General features: G+C 47.3%; 1 protein-coding gene across 2 annotated transcripts in view; it reads right to left on the bottom strand.

Moving 5' to 3' along the window:
- The window catches only part of BTAF1 (B-TFIID TATA-box binding protein associated factor 1), an 852,875-nt gene that overhangs the window by 587,502 nt on the left and 249,444 nt on the right, over window positions 1-15,929 (bottom strand). For both annotated transcript variants that reach the window (XM_085606166.1, XM_085606165.1), the window contains exon 9: window positions 3,329-3,418. In XM_085606166.1, the coding sequence (XP_085462292.1) occupies window positions 3,329-3,418 (90 nt within the window). The remainder of the gene's footprint in view (window positions 1-3,328; window positions 3,419-15,929) is intronic.

Raw genomic sequence — 15,929 nt, forward strand, 5'->3', positions numbered from 1 at the left:
ATTATTTTTCCCTCCTGGATTAGCTCGTTGGCTCTATTCTTGTACTTGTCAGGGAGGTGCTGCATGATTGCTTGTAGCTCATCATAATGCGCCCCGTCGTATCGTGCTAAAAGCTCTTGTGTGTTCACAATGCGCCATATGTTGGCAGCCTGAGATGCTATTCGCTTGCCAGACACATCTAGGTGTTTGGACTCTTTATCAAGTGGTGGTGCCTCGCCTGATGCCTGGGAGTTTGCACGTTTCCTTGCAGTGGAGACTACAAGGGAGTCTAGTGGTGCGGGCCCTCTGATGTAGGTGGGGTCTGTAGGGGCGGCCTTATATTTCTTTTCGATACGGGGTTGATGACCCTGGCTCTGACCGTGTCTTTAAAGACGTCTGGCGCGTGTTTTATAACACCTTACAGCATGGGCAGAATGGAAGTGGCCCTGTGGGTGGTATCAAGTGTCTAGGAGGAAGTCCTCCTCCACGGGGTCTGTATGGAGATCAACTCCGTGGTAGCGTGCAGCCCTATGTAGCAGCTGGTTAAACCCCATAGTGTCTTCGGGGGGGGGGGGGGGGGGGGGGGGGGGAACGGTCTTGAAGGGTAAATGTCGTCCTGCGGGACGTTAGGGATGTTGTAGTCGTCCCATGGGTCTGGGGAGCCTGTAGGAGTGGGGTCTCCAGTGGGTTGTCGTGGGGCCCTTCCCCTATGTCTTCATAGACATCGTCATCATCCTCATCTGGAGAGGGTGTGGGGGAATGATGAGGTGGAGGAGAGGGTAGTCTCAATGGGAAGGTACCACAGGCCCCTTTCTTTGGAGGTGGAGCCGGGGAAGGCTTGTCCAGCGGCCTCTTTTTGATACTGATCATCAAATGTCCAGTTTTAGGGTCTTTAGTAAGAGTTTTTTGGAGTGGATCGGGCCGAAACAGTTCCCGAGTGGTCGATTCGTCGGCGCCGAAGGGGTCGGAGCCGGTGGTTTTTTTTAGTCTTGGAATCATCAGTTCGTTGTTTCGAACTGTGTGGTTTAGACATGTCCGGTTGTTTCCTAGATTCCGAGATGACTTTCAGCTTCGAGGTGTGGGTGTCGATGGGTATGGCTTTCCTGCTCGGTTCCGAAGATGGCGTCAATACCGAGGAGCTAGTGGGTGTCTTCGGCGCAGAGTGTTTCGGTGTGGAAGTCGGCACGGAGGAAGCCATTTTCTTTTTCGGTGCGGAGTGTTTTTCGGCACCGATGGCAGGCTGGCTCGAGCCCCAGCTGCCATAAGGCTTGATGGGCTTCTTAACCGGGCCCGAAAGCGAGGTATGGGAAGCAGTGTCTTTGGTCGTGCCTAGGCCTGAGGGCGAAGGTGTGACCGAAGCCTTTTTCGATGCTGTCGAGGGTGGGGGGTGGGGATCGATAGTACTCACGCCCCTCTGTGCCGGAGTGATGTCCTCGACATCTGAGTCATCTGCTTCGGAGGCGCTGGCGAGGCCCTCTTCGGTGTGCTGTTCTTCGGGAACATCAACGCCTTCTCCGAAGAGGTCATCGGGGATTGCAGTCGACGCGTGTGCCATGGTTCTCCTGGTTCTACGGTCTCGAATAGTGTTTTTGGACCGGAAGGATTTGCACGCCCGACAGTCTCGAGCCTCGTGTTCTGGAGAGAGGCAGAGGTTGCACACCTCATGGAGATCGGTGTGGGGAAATTTGGACCCACATCAAGGACACTTCTTAAATGGAGTCCTTTCCATGAGCCAGGACCGGAGCTGAGGTAGGCCCGAAGGCCTGCAGCGACGCCTGGAATCGAAGTTTCTTGATGAGTCGCGTCGAGTGGGGAGATCGCGATCGAGAATAATACCGCAGAAGGGAAGGATTGCGCGCCGATGAGAAGAACTGGAACGGTTCGGAACTGGAGCGCGAAGAACACATCCGAGCCCGATGGCGGGAAAAAACCATGCGCAATACGATCCAAAGCAGGAGTCACATACCTCGTGACTTCCAAAGTCTTTCCAAGAGAAAAACAACTGCAACATCCGGACCCAACACCAGCTTGCGATCTATGCACAGTGTGTAATCTGCAGCTCATATGCCTCGAACATACATTTTTATTATATTAACATCCCACCATTTTACACAATAAAGCGAACGCAATACTACAATTTTACTTATTAAAAATGAAATTTACATATAAATTAAAATCAACAAATTAAACTGAATTTACAAACAATTTACATATTTAATAACCAATTCCAATCAATTTAAACTAAACTAAAGACCATTATATTTAAAATAACTTAATTTCCCACCTTATTCTCCTAAAACTCAAACTACCAACAAGCAGGATATTACCTTAGTAATTACATTTAAAAATAAACCATTAAGCACTTACTACAAACTCAGTTTTAGAAAAAGTTTAACAATGACACTAACATTACTAGCACCTAATTTTAATATATTAACATTAAATTAATTGAAAAAGTATTTTTTACAACTATACTAAAGAAACAAAATCAAAAACTATGTTCTTGAAAACGATATTCTATACTAACAATACTCTTGCAGGCAATATTGTGTCCCACAATGTATTGGTAGTAACAATATTTTTTAAATATTTATGTCCCGCAAAATAAAAAATGTTCAACATCTGCAGGGCAAGGACCTATAGAAAATAGCACAAGCAGGCAGTTAAAACAAAGGACTAATGTTACCTGCAAGGAGGGAAAAATACTTCCCTTTCTCGTAGGCTGTTGATTCATGTGTTGTGCATTAATTCTGACATCTAGTGTTTTGGTCTGAATTGCTAAAAAATTTTTAATATATTGTCCGATTATTAAGATGTTTTAATTTCAATGATTTTTGTTAATCAAGCAATAAAGACTTATTCATACTACTAATTTTTCCCAAAGTTAATGTTTTGGTGTGGACAATGACTTGCAAGAGTGCATATCACCTCTAAGTCAATCTAGAAAATCACCTCTGATTGCTCTATTGGGAGGGAGGCTTACAGAAATTATTCCTTTCTCCCATCCTAGAATACTGTAATCAGAACTGCAAGGACCTTCTCTTAAATATACAAGAAATGTGCAGCTACAGAATACTCTAGTAGTGGAGAACCTAGAGCATCCAGGAGAACCTAGAGCAGCCAGGAAACCACTAGTTAATTCAGAAATATTGCTTGCCTTTTCAAAAGTTTTTGCCCAGCAACAAATATCTAGAAGTTGAAATCCTTGGAAAAAGGAATTAGAATACAACTTTGATGTTAAGCCCACAATTAAATAAAGGCAATCAATATAACATTGATATAAATGGCAAACCAAAGGTTTTTCTAAAGTAGGATGCAGGAAAACTCATTACTCTACTTAGCATTTTACCTCTTCATAGGTGCTGCCTGCTATTTTGCCTCCGCTTCTGCCTTGAGCTTTCAGAATTTCCCTGAGACCTGTGCCTGCACCATGACGGATCTGAAAAACAAAATCAAAATAAGGACCACATGACAGTATTTAACCCAACAAAAACTGATCAGTTGGTCTAAATCCACTCCATCAATTTTAAATCCATTATAGCAACAGTGTTTAGTATCAACACATATTTACAAAACAACTATGTGAAACAAATACTTATTGCAGTCGCTATCTATTGGTTTCCAAGTAAAGTTTGCTAGAGATAACTGCTTTAATAACAGAGTGCCAGCCAGGCAGGTACAAATGTAGCAAAACCAGAGTTTATAAGAGCAAGACAAAACAAAAACCCTTTCAGGGTTAGAGTGCTGCATACATTATATAAAAACTGAAGCAGAGAACTTTGGGTAGTTCAAGTTTAGGCGAAGAGCAGCTCCTGAATAGATCACCCTACAATACAAGCAACTCTGAATCGGATCACCTCAAATGCCTGCTTTTTTAGCACAATTTGTAAGCATAGATTAGCACATCCATGCAAAACTCTAAAATGTCAAAAGCCTTTTACCACTCCAGGAACAGTATTACAGCCACAAGGGAGCATCCAGTACAAGTCAAAACAAAACTCCACCTACGCTTGGGAACTACCCAGAGTTCAGGTTCAGGTTTTTTGCATACTTTATGCAGCTCTCTAACCCTGAGGTACTGGGTGCTCCCTTGTGTCTGCAAAAATTAAACCGCTCTGAAGATCTATAATGATAGCGACACACGTGTCAGGGGTGGCTTTTATTCATTTCAGGTTGGCTTGGATGCTAATTATACCAAGCCAAAGATGTAGTACTGTGCCTGGAGTGGTAAAAGGCTTTTGTCATTTTACAGCCTGTGACCCGGGACCCTGAAACGAGGAACCGGTCCCTAGAGCCAAGATTAGGAAGGCTGGTCGCCCCCCTTACAAGAGTCCACAAGCCCAGAAAGAGCCCAATACTTCGGGGAAGGCCTGGTGCCTGAAGAGACTGCTCCAGGGAACTTGCCAGATCTGGCAGAACTCTAGGGAGGACCAGAGTAATGGACATAGGACATACCACACTCAAGGACCTGCAATGGTTAGCCGTCAGACAGGAACAAGGGGATATAAGTGCGAACTATAACGTATACTGGGAGAGGGCTCCTGTAGAGAGAGCCAAGGGCCCACAAACCAGGGGTAACCAGAAATGTGGTGGCCCCCTCAGAAGAATAGGGTTTCTTCTTAACCTGACTCAAGATATCCCCTCAGCTGGACTCTTGGGGCAGACCAAGACCTAGGAGAGGTTGGTTAATCACTTTTACTGGCTCCATATGTCCGAGAAGGTAAAGGAATTTTGTCACTCCTGTGCAACCTGCCAACCCAGTGGCAAGTCAGAGGCCAGGCCAAAGGCTCTTTAGATACCACTACCTGTGGTGGGGACCCCAATAGAGAGGGTGGGAATTGACATTCGCTCCCCTAGACCCCCCCTCATCTCCCCCCGCCCCCAACAGCCTCAGGGAGCAGGTTTATCAATCAATAACTATTTCAGTTGACTGACCTTAAAAGAGCAAAATACATATACATATAGTAAAAGGAGTAATACAAATTCATTAGTTTCAATAAGATAATACATTAAAACATAAATCTTAGTTTGCAAGTGATATACAAAAACGTGTAATGAGAAAACATCATTTACATAAAAAGATACATCGAAAGACTGGGGTGCTGTGCTCCATTGTTTTAGGACATCCCAGTTACACTTATGAGCTTTAGGTTGCTATTCCATGGCCCGTAATATGGGAGTCTGGTTTAAACTGATTGTTCAAATAACTGGTCCAGATTCTGCTTTTCTTCCGATTCCCCACATGTGGCCTAAGAATTTAGAAATTGCACAAGAAAACAAAGGTCTTGCATCCGATCTAAGAATACGTAGTGCCACACTGATCCCCCAACTGTTTACATATGGGAATAAGCCATTTACTTCTCGGAACAGAGTATGCTGGGTAGCCAAAGAAGACATGGTCTGCAGTTTCGTTAGGGGCAAGGCAGGAAGAACAACCCTTATTAGAGGTATTCCATTACCACCAACTCATGAATGCATTCAAGGGGATAGTACCATATCTGAACTGAATATATAGCTTTCAGTCTAAAGGCCCTTGGATCAGATCAAGGAAGCCCTCCAGAGAAGGTAGCAATTTGAAGTCTGAGAATTCCCCTGTTAATCTACCTAGCTTGGTGCTCTTGCTTTTGTTCCCCAGTACCGAATCCCAGTATATAGATTTTATATGTTTTTTGTGGGGAGATCCAAACCCAAGCAGTGTTGTAACCTCCTTTATCCCGATATGATCAAGTAAAATGTTAATATTCCTTATCCAGCCTATCTTTCTGAATTGGTCTTAAGTGCAGACTTCTTCAAAGGAAGCCGCATACAAGGACAATTCGGGGCTGAAACCAATCTCTGCCAAAAAAAGAAGGTCGTAATTTTGCAAGATCTTTTAATGATTTTACCCCAATATCTAATTTTAGGGGGGGAGCAGGGGACTGCTCGGTGGAAGGGAGACTAGGTTACTGAGGAACATCTGCTCTGTTATTGTGAGTTTGTCCACCTTCTCAAAGCCCCACAGCTCAGCCCCGTAGAGTGCACTACTTACTGCCTTGTTTATCTTTCTAGCAGGGGCAACTGGTTTGGTATACGACAAGGAATTTTTCTTCCTCAGAGCTCCCACTATCTGTTTAAACTTTAAGTTGGTCTTGATTAAATGTTGTTCCAAAGTCAAACCCTCAGCCAATCTTACACCCACATATTTAAAGCTGCATACTCGCTCTAAAGGAATGTTATCCAAGGTTAAACAGCCTTTAAAGGATTTATCCAGGTTCAGCATCATGAATGTTGTCTTAGTGTTTATTTCTAGTCCCCTCATCGCAGAAAGCCTTGAACCGGTTTAGTAGTACCTGGAGCCACATGGGGGTTTTAGCAATAAGAAGTGTATCATCCGCAAAAAGAAGCGTAGCAATCTTCTTACACCCTAGCGTGGGGGAGTCAGCTGGAATTCTATCTAGGAATTCCACTACTTGATTAATATAAAGGGAAAACAACGTGGGGCCCTAGACACAACCTTACCGGACCCCCTGCTAATAATGGGGTCAGTGACTTGGGCCTGGTTCCCCCAGCGGACCCTGGCAAAGTTGTTGTCAAGAAGTCTAACAACCAGTGCCAGGATCTCCAGTGGCATCCTCATGTCTCTCAATACCAGCCAAAGCTTTCCACCGGCACAAGATTGAATGCGGACTTCAGATCTATGAAGGCAGTATACAGGCTCCCTTTGCCCAATACCACCACCTTCCAGTAGAGGAGAAAACATTTAAAAACCTGATCGAGTGTTCCGTTTTGTTGAAATCCTGCTTGGAAGGCCGACAATATGGTATTCTCAGCCATCCAGTCCTGGATTCTCACTAGGAGGGTACAGCTAAATACCTTCTGGATACAATCTATCAAGCTGATAGGCCTGTAATTCGTTTGGTTGGTTCAGGGACACTTATATCTTGGTGATAGTAGACCATGCAGCAGATATCTTGAGGCTATTCCCCTTAGAACAGCCACTGCTCCTGCAGTAGTTAGGCCTCTCCTTGGGATCTTTACCAGGGGTCGGTTCCCCAAGGAGTTTGTCTCAGAGGGAGGAATTTTATGTCAGTCTATCTGAAAGCCATGTGGGATGGAGATGGGATGTTCCCCCATGCCTATTCACCTACAGGGAGGTTCCCCAAAAAGGGGTTCATTTTAGCCCCTTTGAACTACTCCTTGGAAACCCTGTGAGGTGTTCACTAAGCTTTGTGAGTGTGTTGGAAGAGACCACTGAAAGACTCCTAAGCCGCACATAGTGGACAATGTGCTAGGCCTTCGCTCCACAATGGCTGAGTACATGAAGAAGGCTAAGAATTGGTGGCCAGCCAGGAGATTGTGAAGCACTGGTATGATCAGAAGAAATCTTCCATGGTTCAATATCAACCTTGAGAGCTGGTGTGGGTCTTGTGGCACCCAGAACACTGCATGGGAGAAGGGGATACACCTACTTACTGGACTTAGGCACCTCAGGAACCCTCACAGGGTCATCCATGTGAACAGGCTCAAGATGAACCATGAAAGGGCAGACATCACCATGCTGATGGGGACAGATGGGTGAGAAAAGGAGAATGATCTTCTCCCAGACCCCTTATCCTCCAATGCCCAAGATGGTACTGTGGGTGGAGTATTAGTCTCTTCCACCCGGACAGACCAGCAAGAAAGAGACTGGTATATGTTGCTGAGGCAGTTTGCTGGATTGTTTTCTCTCACCCAAGGTCTGACAACATGGTGTACCCAAGATGTGGACACCATTAACCGCCTTCCTGTCAAAAGCATTATATACAGGTTGTCTGACCAGGCCAAGGCTAGCATGAAGGCTGGGGATGCCCAGATACTAGAGTTAAAGGTGACCGAGACCTCTAGTAGTCCAAGGGCCAGCCTAGTGGTATTGGTGCCCAATTCCAAAGGAGGTAAGCCTGAGATGAGGTTGTGTGGACTACAGAGGCCTCAATGCAGTTACCAAGATTGATACCCACCTCGCACCAACAGCTAATGAGCTCATGGCTAGCTTGGGGTAGCAAAATATCTAAGCACCTTTGACCTGACTTCAGGTTATTGGCAGATGGCCCTCACCCCCTGGAGCTAAGTGGAGGTATGCTTTTTCAAAACCTGAAGGCTACTTCCAGTTCAAAGTGAAGCTTTTTGTATTGAAAAATGCATGTGCCACCTTCCAGAGGGCTCTCAGGTTTGGAATATTTCAGTGCAGCTTATTTGGATGATATAGCTGTATTTAGATTCACCTGGGAGGATCATCTGGACCACCTCAAGGCAGTGCTTCAGCCCTGCAGCAAGCAGAACTGACTATCAAGGCAAGCAAGTGTCAGATCGGACAAGGTTATGTTGTCACAAGTTAATGATTTGGGCCATGATCAGCCAGTCGCCTTCATCACTAGGTGACTCCTCCCCAGAGAGTAGCGCTGGAGTACCATGCCTTTGCAGTGGTGTGGTCCCTGAAGAAGCGGAGACCCTACCTGTTTGGGACTCACTTAAGAGTTCAATTGACCACAGACCTCTCACATGGCTGATTCAGGTCAGGAGAGCACACCAACTTGTGAAGGAGATCCATTTCCCTACAGGGTTTTAACTTTAAAGTGGAACACAAACCTAGGACTGACCGTGCCAATGCAGATGGTCTTACTAGGTTTGTCCACTTAGATGAGAACTACCAGGATAAAAGTTAGTTGCTTATCACTATCTGGAGGGGGTCAAGTACGGAAATGTCACTTTTTGTATGGTCACGTTCAAAGTGTTGGACTGATGCTGCTGGCTTTTCGGCTTGGAGTGCAGAGAGGCCTGCTGACCAGTCTTCAATGCCAGTATCCTGACAAACTAGGTTTCATTGGCTTATGCCCAATTGGCATAAGCCAACTTACTTCTAAGTCCCTTATATATGGTACCTGTGGCCTGCAAGTTAAAGGGTCAATACAGTTATTTATTGCAGCACTGGTTGTCCCCCCCTGGGTGTGGCAAAGTTAAAGCACAGCTCCTAGTCTGCCACTGCAGACTGGAAGGTTAGTTCTTAACTGCTTACTCTTTGCCATTTAAGGCAATGACCAAGTCAAAGCTTCCTTCTTTATTGTATACAAGTTAACCCAAGGTAGGCTTATCGAGTCCTTAGGCAGGGTGCTGTGTATTAAAAAAATGGAACATATACTGTTACATGTCCCAACAGTAAAAACCTGCAATTGTTATTTTTACTGAGGAAAAGGCTATTAGTCCCACTGGCGAGTGCAGAGTTACAGACTGCCACAGCAGCCCTGCTACCTTCTGACTTACTACTTAAGTTAATAATGCAAGATATCAAATAAGTCTTTACGTCAGGCCCAACTAGATACCAAAGTCAAAATTAATGCAACTTGCTGCAATGTGAAACTTTTACGAAGTTGCCACTTTGTTGAACAAGATCTCCTGGGCGAGTTGACTGCTGCACACAGGGTCTGCCCTTGAGACCACATTCTGCCCTCCTGGGGAAGACGTGCAAACGGCTCCCAGAAAAGGACACAATAGAAGTCTGTATGGGAGAGAGGAGTGAAGTCTCCCTGAAAGGAAGCTACATGGGTGTTAGCCCAAAAGGGGAGCTTCAAATGAGAGGCCGCCTTTGAAGGGCAAATGGGAAACACATACAAGACTGAATGCTCTATTGTTTTGGTGGACAGGCCGGCACTGGGGACAGAAAGGGGAAACTAGTTTGCAAACTTGTTTTTCTGGGGCATGTAGCCCCCTTAGTAGCCCATTCTCTAGGTTGGGCTAGGCAGCTCTACACACAGTGAGGGGTTCTGCCATGTTCAAATTAGGCAGAATGAGAGTTCTGGGATAGTCAGACAGAACACTTAGCAGGAAGTAGTCATCAAAAGGGAGGGAACCTAATAGGCCAGTGGTTACTGACCATGTCCTACCCTGCAGACATTTTGAGCATACAAAGGGCACCCAGAACTCCGATTTACTCGCTGGACTGGAGAAGAGGACCAAAGAAGGACTGTGCTGCTGCATTAAGCACCCAGCAAAGAGAAGTTGCACTGACGTGGACTGCACCTGCTAAATCTTCTGGCTAGCAAAGGAGAAGGTACTGTTCCTCATGTGCCCTGCTTGTGAAAAAGTAGACTCCCGAGCAACGCCAAAACAAAAGACTCCAAGGGTCAGTTGCCCGACCTTCTGTTCGCAGCATACGGCCACAACAATTGAAAAACACTGCTGGAGCACGTTGACAGCTCAAATAGTCGATTCTCGTCACTGTGGAGCACCAGGGACCAGTACCTGACACCCAAAAGTTGCCCCCAAGTCTGCTGGACCTGGGAGAATCATCCGAGTGCAACTTGGTCACCCAGAAGGCAAGTTATCGACCAATGAAGGATTCCACTGTGACTGGCAGGCCAGTGGCGACTGGACGTCTGCGAGGTTCGCGAAGACTTTGAGGGACGTCTACCACTGTGGCCATGACCATCTCGCCATGCCTATGGACAGAGGAGTATACTGTGCATCTTCAGAATCTTGCACCTCTTGCATCAGGACCACTTCCATCGGGGGCCTATGGCAAGAGGGAGGATACAATACCTGGAACTAACTGAAGATTGCATTTTTTCTGGAGGTAACCAAGGACCTTGCTGGTCCCCCTGACTGGCTCCCTGCTGAAGTTGATCACTTAAAGGGACTAAAAGTAACCACATTGATACTTTCCAAAGTTGTCCTTCCAAAAAGTTTAAATTTGTTGAATTTGCCAATGCTTGTTTGTGGTTAAGTAAAAGTGCGTATTTACTGTACCAGGTAAAATCTGGATCTCTGGAATCCTCTGGTGGATCTTTTGTGTGTCTAAAAGTACATAAAATACAAACTATTTTTATAAATTGGTGTCTGATTTCTTAAGTGTCTTATGCATTTCTTAAATGCTTTATACTTTCTCCATTGTGTAAGCCTGACTGCTCCAAGTCACAGCTACCCAGGCTTGAGCCAACGGTTTAACAAATTAATACTTACCACCCCCTTTAGGACCAGTAGGTTTACACAGTGAGGTGGCACAATCACTATATAGTACACCCCCTTTGCCTCACACCCACGGTTTCCCTTCCTCAACAATTTCCTTATTTCCCCTATGCCCTTTGCAGAAAGGGTGTTTATCTTAAAGTTTCGTAAATGTGATGAGCACTTCCTATTTTGCAGGTTTGGTCTCAACTGCAAAGTTAGCTATGTTGGCGAACAATGAATATAATCAGTTGTCAACACCAGTTAGTCAAGATTTTATGATGTGATCTGATGCAAGTCTGTTTGGTTCTCAACTAATGCTAAATAATTACGGATTCATAAAAGTGCTCCATGAAGGAGAAACATTAGAATGCTTGGGCTCAGTTTCAGCTTCAGAAGCCACTGTTGTCTTTTGAAGTTTCTTCTTCTAACTAACTGTTCATTTTACTTACCTACAAATTAAATTAGCCTAAAAGTGCATCCTAGAAAGGTTGATGAAATGAGGCACCAGGAGCAAAAGTTGAAATTCAGAGGTCCCATGGAACACACATTGTAGTATGCAATAGAAGTGTTCTGTTGTGCAGCAAAAACCTACCTCAGGTGCTCAAGCAAAGCTCACCACAGAGATCTAACAAGGTCAGGCCCTTTGAATACCGAAGGAGAGGATAGGGGCATGCAAAGGGATGTTATGGCCCTATTAACAAATAAGATTATCCAAAGAGCAGTTTGAGGGGAAACAGAGGAAACAGAATTGTCAAGAATTTCCACCAACAAAAATGCATTGCCAAGTGTGTCCTGCAGACTTCATAAGGAATGAATGGAGTACACCCTGTAAATTTCATTTAGAATCAAGACTGCCATGTTTTAACACCCAGAAAGCTTTATCTTCCGCAACTGATGGTACTTCTGAGTTGAGGGTCACTTAATTTGCAAAGAACTCCACCCTCATGCTCACGAGTAGGGCATACTGTACCAAACAATGATTAATTCAGTAAAACTGAGGGCAACAATCAAAAAGGAAATGAACTTGTATGAAAACGCAGAGAAACATTTTGCTCGGTTATAAACAGTCTTTAGTGAAGCTAGACCACTGTTCAAGAAAGGAAGTCAGACAATCCTACCTACTGCACAAGGCAAGTCTAGTAATGCAAGAGAATGCATTTAATTCGGTAAAACGGTGTTCAGTAGAGGTATCAGAGTCCAAAAAATAGAATCTGAAATTTAACACAATCTACCCAAACTTTTAAGATGTTCTATCTGTAGGAAAGTGCCCCTTTTTAAATGGTTATCCCCTAACGTTAGCCAGATAACTGTTGCTAACTTAACTGAGTTCCCTGGGTCCCTGCCAATCAGGTTCCCAGGGCATGTGTTCTTTCCCAAAACTGTACCTTTGTTTCCACAATTGGCACATCTCTGGGCCACATGTAAGTCCCTTGTAAAGAGTACCCATGGTACCAAGGGCCTTGTGACCAGAGAGGGCCTCGGAGGGCTGCAGCATGTATTATGCAACCCTCAGAGACCCCTCACCTTAACACTCTCAGACTGCCATCGCAGGCTGCGTGATTTGGTGCAGACCAAAACAAAGTCAACATGGCATACAACCCCTTTTGCCATGCCCACCACCACTCTAGCTGGCCTCACAGCCCTTAGGCAGGGTGCACCATACCACAAGTGAGGGCATACCTGCATGTGCAATATACCCCTACTGTGTGTGCCATTCACAGATATTGTAAGTGCAGTTAAGCCATTTTGAGTACATGGTTCGAGAGTTTGTTAACATGAACCTCACAGCTCCAGGATGGCTTTATTGAAAACTAAGAAGTTTGGTACCAAACTTCTCAGCATAATACACCCACACTTATGCCAGTAATGGATTTATTATAAAATGCACTCAGAGTGCATCTTAGGGATGCCCCCTTAAAAACAACCAACTTCTAGTGAATTGGCTGACTGGTCCAAGCCAGCCAGCCAGCCAGCCACCAGACAGGTTTCTGACCTCATGGGGTGAAAGCATTTGTGCTCTTAAATCAGAAACCAAGCATGCTCTTGGTGGAGGTGTTTCACACCTTCCCCTGGCAGGAACAGCAACACTTGGCGGTGAGCCTCAAAGGCTCTCACCTTGTGATGTGCTACTTTGGGCAGCTAGTGGAGATGCCCACCCCCTGTCCAGGCCTCACTTTTGGCGGCAGGACAGGAGGGAAAATTAGATACGCAGAGTAGGAGTGTCCACTTTAGCCTGGCACACTCCTAGGGCACCAGGAGCTGAGGTGAACCCCTCTTACAAATTCGCCATCTTGGATTGGAGAATTAGGCCCATTCGGAACAGGGATGTGCCCCTCTCCCAAAAGATATTGGGCGCCTAAAAGGATAGTCACCCTAAGGGACAGTAGTCATTGGCTACTGCCCTGACCTCAATCATGCCCTTAAAATTAGTATTTTATGTCCCTCAGATTTGACAACCTACCAAGAAGGACCAAAGAGCTGTGCAGCAGCGTAGAAGACGACAACTGACTTGGCATCAACCCTACCACCCTGTCTCCTCCCCCAGCGACCATGCTCCAAGAAACCGGCGTGGCGCACAGCCAGCAACCTCTAAGAACCACGGGGACCTCTGCAGTCTTCAAAAAAGACTCTGGTCTCCCGCCGACACCAGATTTTAACAGCCAAGAAACCAACACAAGGACTCCGGATCCAGGCGGATCCGCACACTTGCACCACTCTGCACCAAACGCACGCGGCCCGAGTCCAGGTGGCACACCAACCCAGGAAAGTCTTGCAGGCGATCCTGACCTGGGATCCAGCAGTACGTGACCTCTCCTTAACTTACTCTCGATGCCTGCAGCCTTAACCCGAAGGGTCCCCCTGACCGCATATGGTAAGAAAACCAGACGCCAAAAGACACCCCTGCACTCACGGCCCCACAGCACTGGAATGCCCAACAGACGGTGTCCCGGCAACCCACCACTATCCAACTTACCTCTCCAGTCATGGGATTCCTTCACCCAACCTTCGGAACCGAGCCTGCAGACGTTTTCTCCGACCGAGGCTCTCAGCTGATTTCAACAGGGCGCCTGAAGCCTCCTCTGCACCCGGCCAGCCCAGTGCCGCTGGTGGTGCAGTCTCAGTCCTCTTTGGTGGCCCTTCCAGTGCTGATCTTAACCCCCAGAGCCTGCAACACTGAAATGCAGGTACTTACCTGTAACCGGTATCTCTGCGAGGTGTTCCCAGCCTCTATAGGATAACATTGGGCCGGGGGCGTGGCTAGCCAGCTAAAATGGCGGGCGCACACTAGTGAGGCTCCATCTCTTAGCCCATGAATCCAATATTTATCCAACGTTCCATTCCACCATCTCGGCGTGGAACCTGGTTCACTGGGTCCCCAATGTCTGTGTGGGCATGCAGATAGAGTTTGCCGACAAAATAAGAGGCCCCGGCCAAGAAAAAACAGACTGCGTCCCGAAGCCGCTGCGCGGCCGGGTCTGAGGCCGGGCGCTACTTGGGGACACGCACCAGTTGGCGCTGCACCAGAGTGGGGCCATGCAGACCATGAGCACAGGACCCCGTCACTAGCGGAGACGGTTGGCACGTACAACAGCGAGAACATGGGCGCCTGAAAGCTTAGTGTGCCGATCCTACCAGATTGCCTTCCAGCACAACCGGGGGAGCCAGCAGAATTCCGGCGCACTGGTGGATTCTCAGAGGTGTCCTTGCTCCGCTGTGTGCATCGTTGTGTGGAGTGATTTGGCCACACCTCGACACGGGCGGATCAGGCTTTGAAGCAGCCCAGACTTCCTTCCTCCCGCCCCGTTCATCCTTGGAGGAACCATCTGGCTCTTCTCTTCGGTGTGGTGAGTGAAGCGGCACAAGATAAGCCGGCTATCTGCCATCACACAGTGCATTCCCGCAGCTGGATTTGGCAGACTGTTTTGGCAGCCTCGGGCGGTTAGGGCGTGTTTGGCCCAGGCCGCGCGTGGTGAGAATTGGCCTGAACGTAGGCTGCTGACACCTGTGCCCGAGTGGCAGTTGCCGGACTGAGACATGTGAGTGGCGGCTGGGCGCCTGGCTCGCAGCACCGAGGACCGCCGGGAGTGAAAAGACCTACCTGAGATCGGAGCTTACATGCCGCAGAGACCCTAGCTGCGACAGGCCCCACGCAAAAAAGCACATTTCTGCGGTGGTGTCTGAGACTAGGAGTGCACCACTTGACCCGCTGCAGAGGGAACCCTGCCATAATTAAGCTACCATTTAGGCTACGGGGGGGGGGGGAGAGAAGAGAATCAGGCCTGGATACATGCCCCACATGGCATACGCTCACCACCCTCGGACTTCCATATCTGTGCGCTGCGCATATGCCTGCACTGGAGACCTGCACCGCTGGTGAGAGGACTAGGAGATAATAACCGCAGCAGCGCCATTAACCCGCACGCAGCCTATTTAAATTAGAATACTGGGCGATCCATGACAGCTCCCAGCTGCCTTGTTGCGCCCGAACTGTTGCGCATCTGCCTACGCCAAACCAGAGATGCCCCCCTTGTGGCACGGGTGGGTGAAGCACGCAGAGCACCGTATAATATCCACAGGCGACGGCTACTGGTGCCCACTGCGATGGGCAAACCGGGCATGGGCGTGCCATCCACAAGATCGACGTCAGGCGCAGCCCACTCGGACCATGAATCAAACATCTGCCACCTCTGGGCGCTCCAGTCTGGAGTCCAAAATAGACTCTTTTACAGGCAGGGACACAAATTGGCAAAGCACTGACGCAAACTAGCACCTCCTTGGAAGGCCGCATTGACAAGGTCACGTCGGACTTCACACTCCTCCATGCTGACCATCATAAGTTGACTGGGAGGGTCGGCAATTTGGAAAAAGAAATGCACAAACTGGCCCCAGCAACCAAGAAGGCGACCGCGGAAATTCTCACTCTTACAACCCGGCTTCACTCACTGGAGCATAGGATGGATGATGCAGAAGGCCGCTCACGGCGAAACAAC

Source organism: Triturus cristatus, chromosome 1_2, assembly GCF_964204655.1.
Source record: "Triturus cristatus chromosome 1_2, aTriCri1.1, whole genome shotgun sequence".
NCBI classification, from domain to species: Eukaryota; Metazoa; Chordata; class Amphibia; order Caudata; family Salamandridae; genus Triturus; species Triturus cristatus.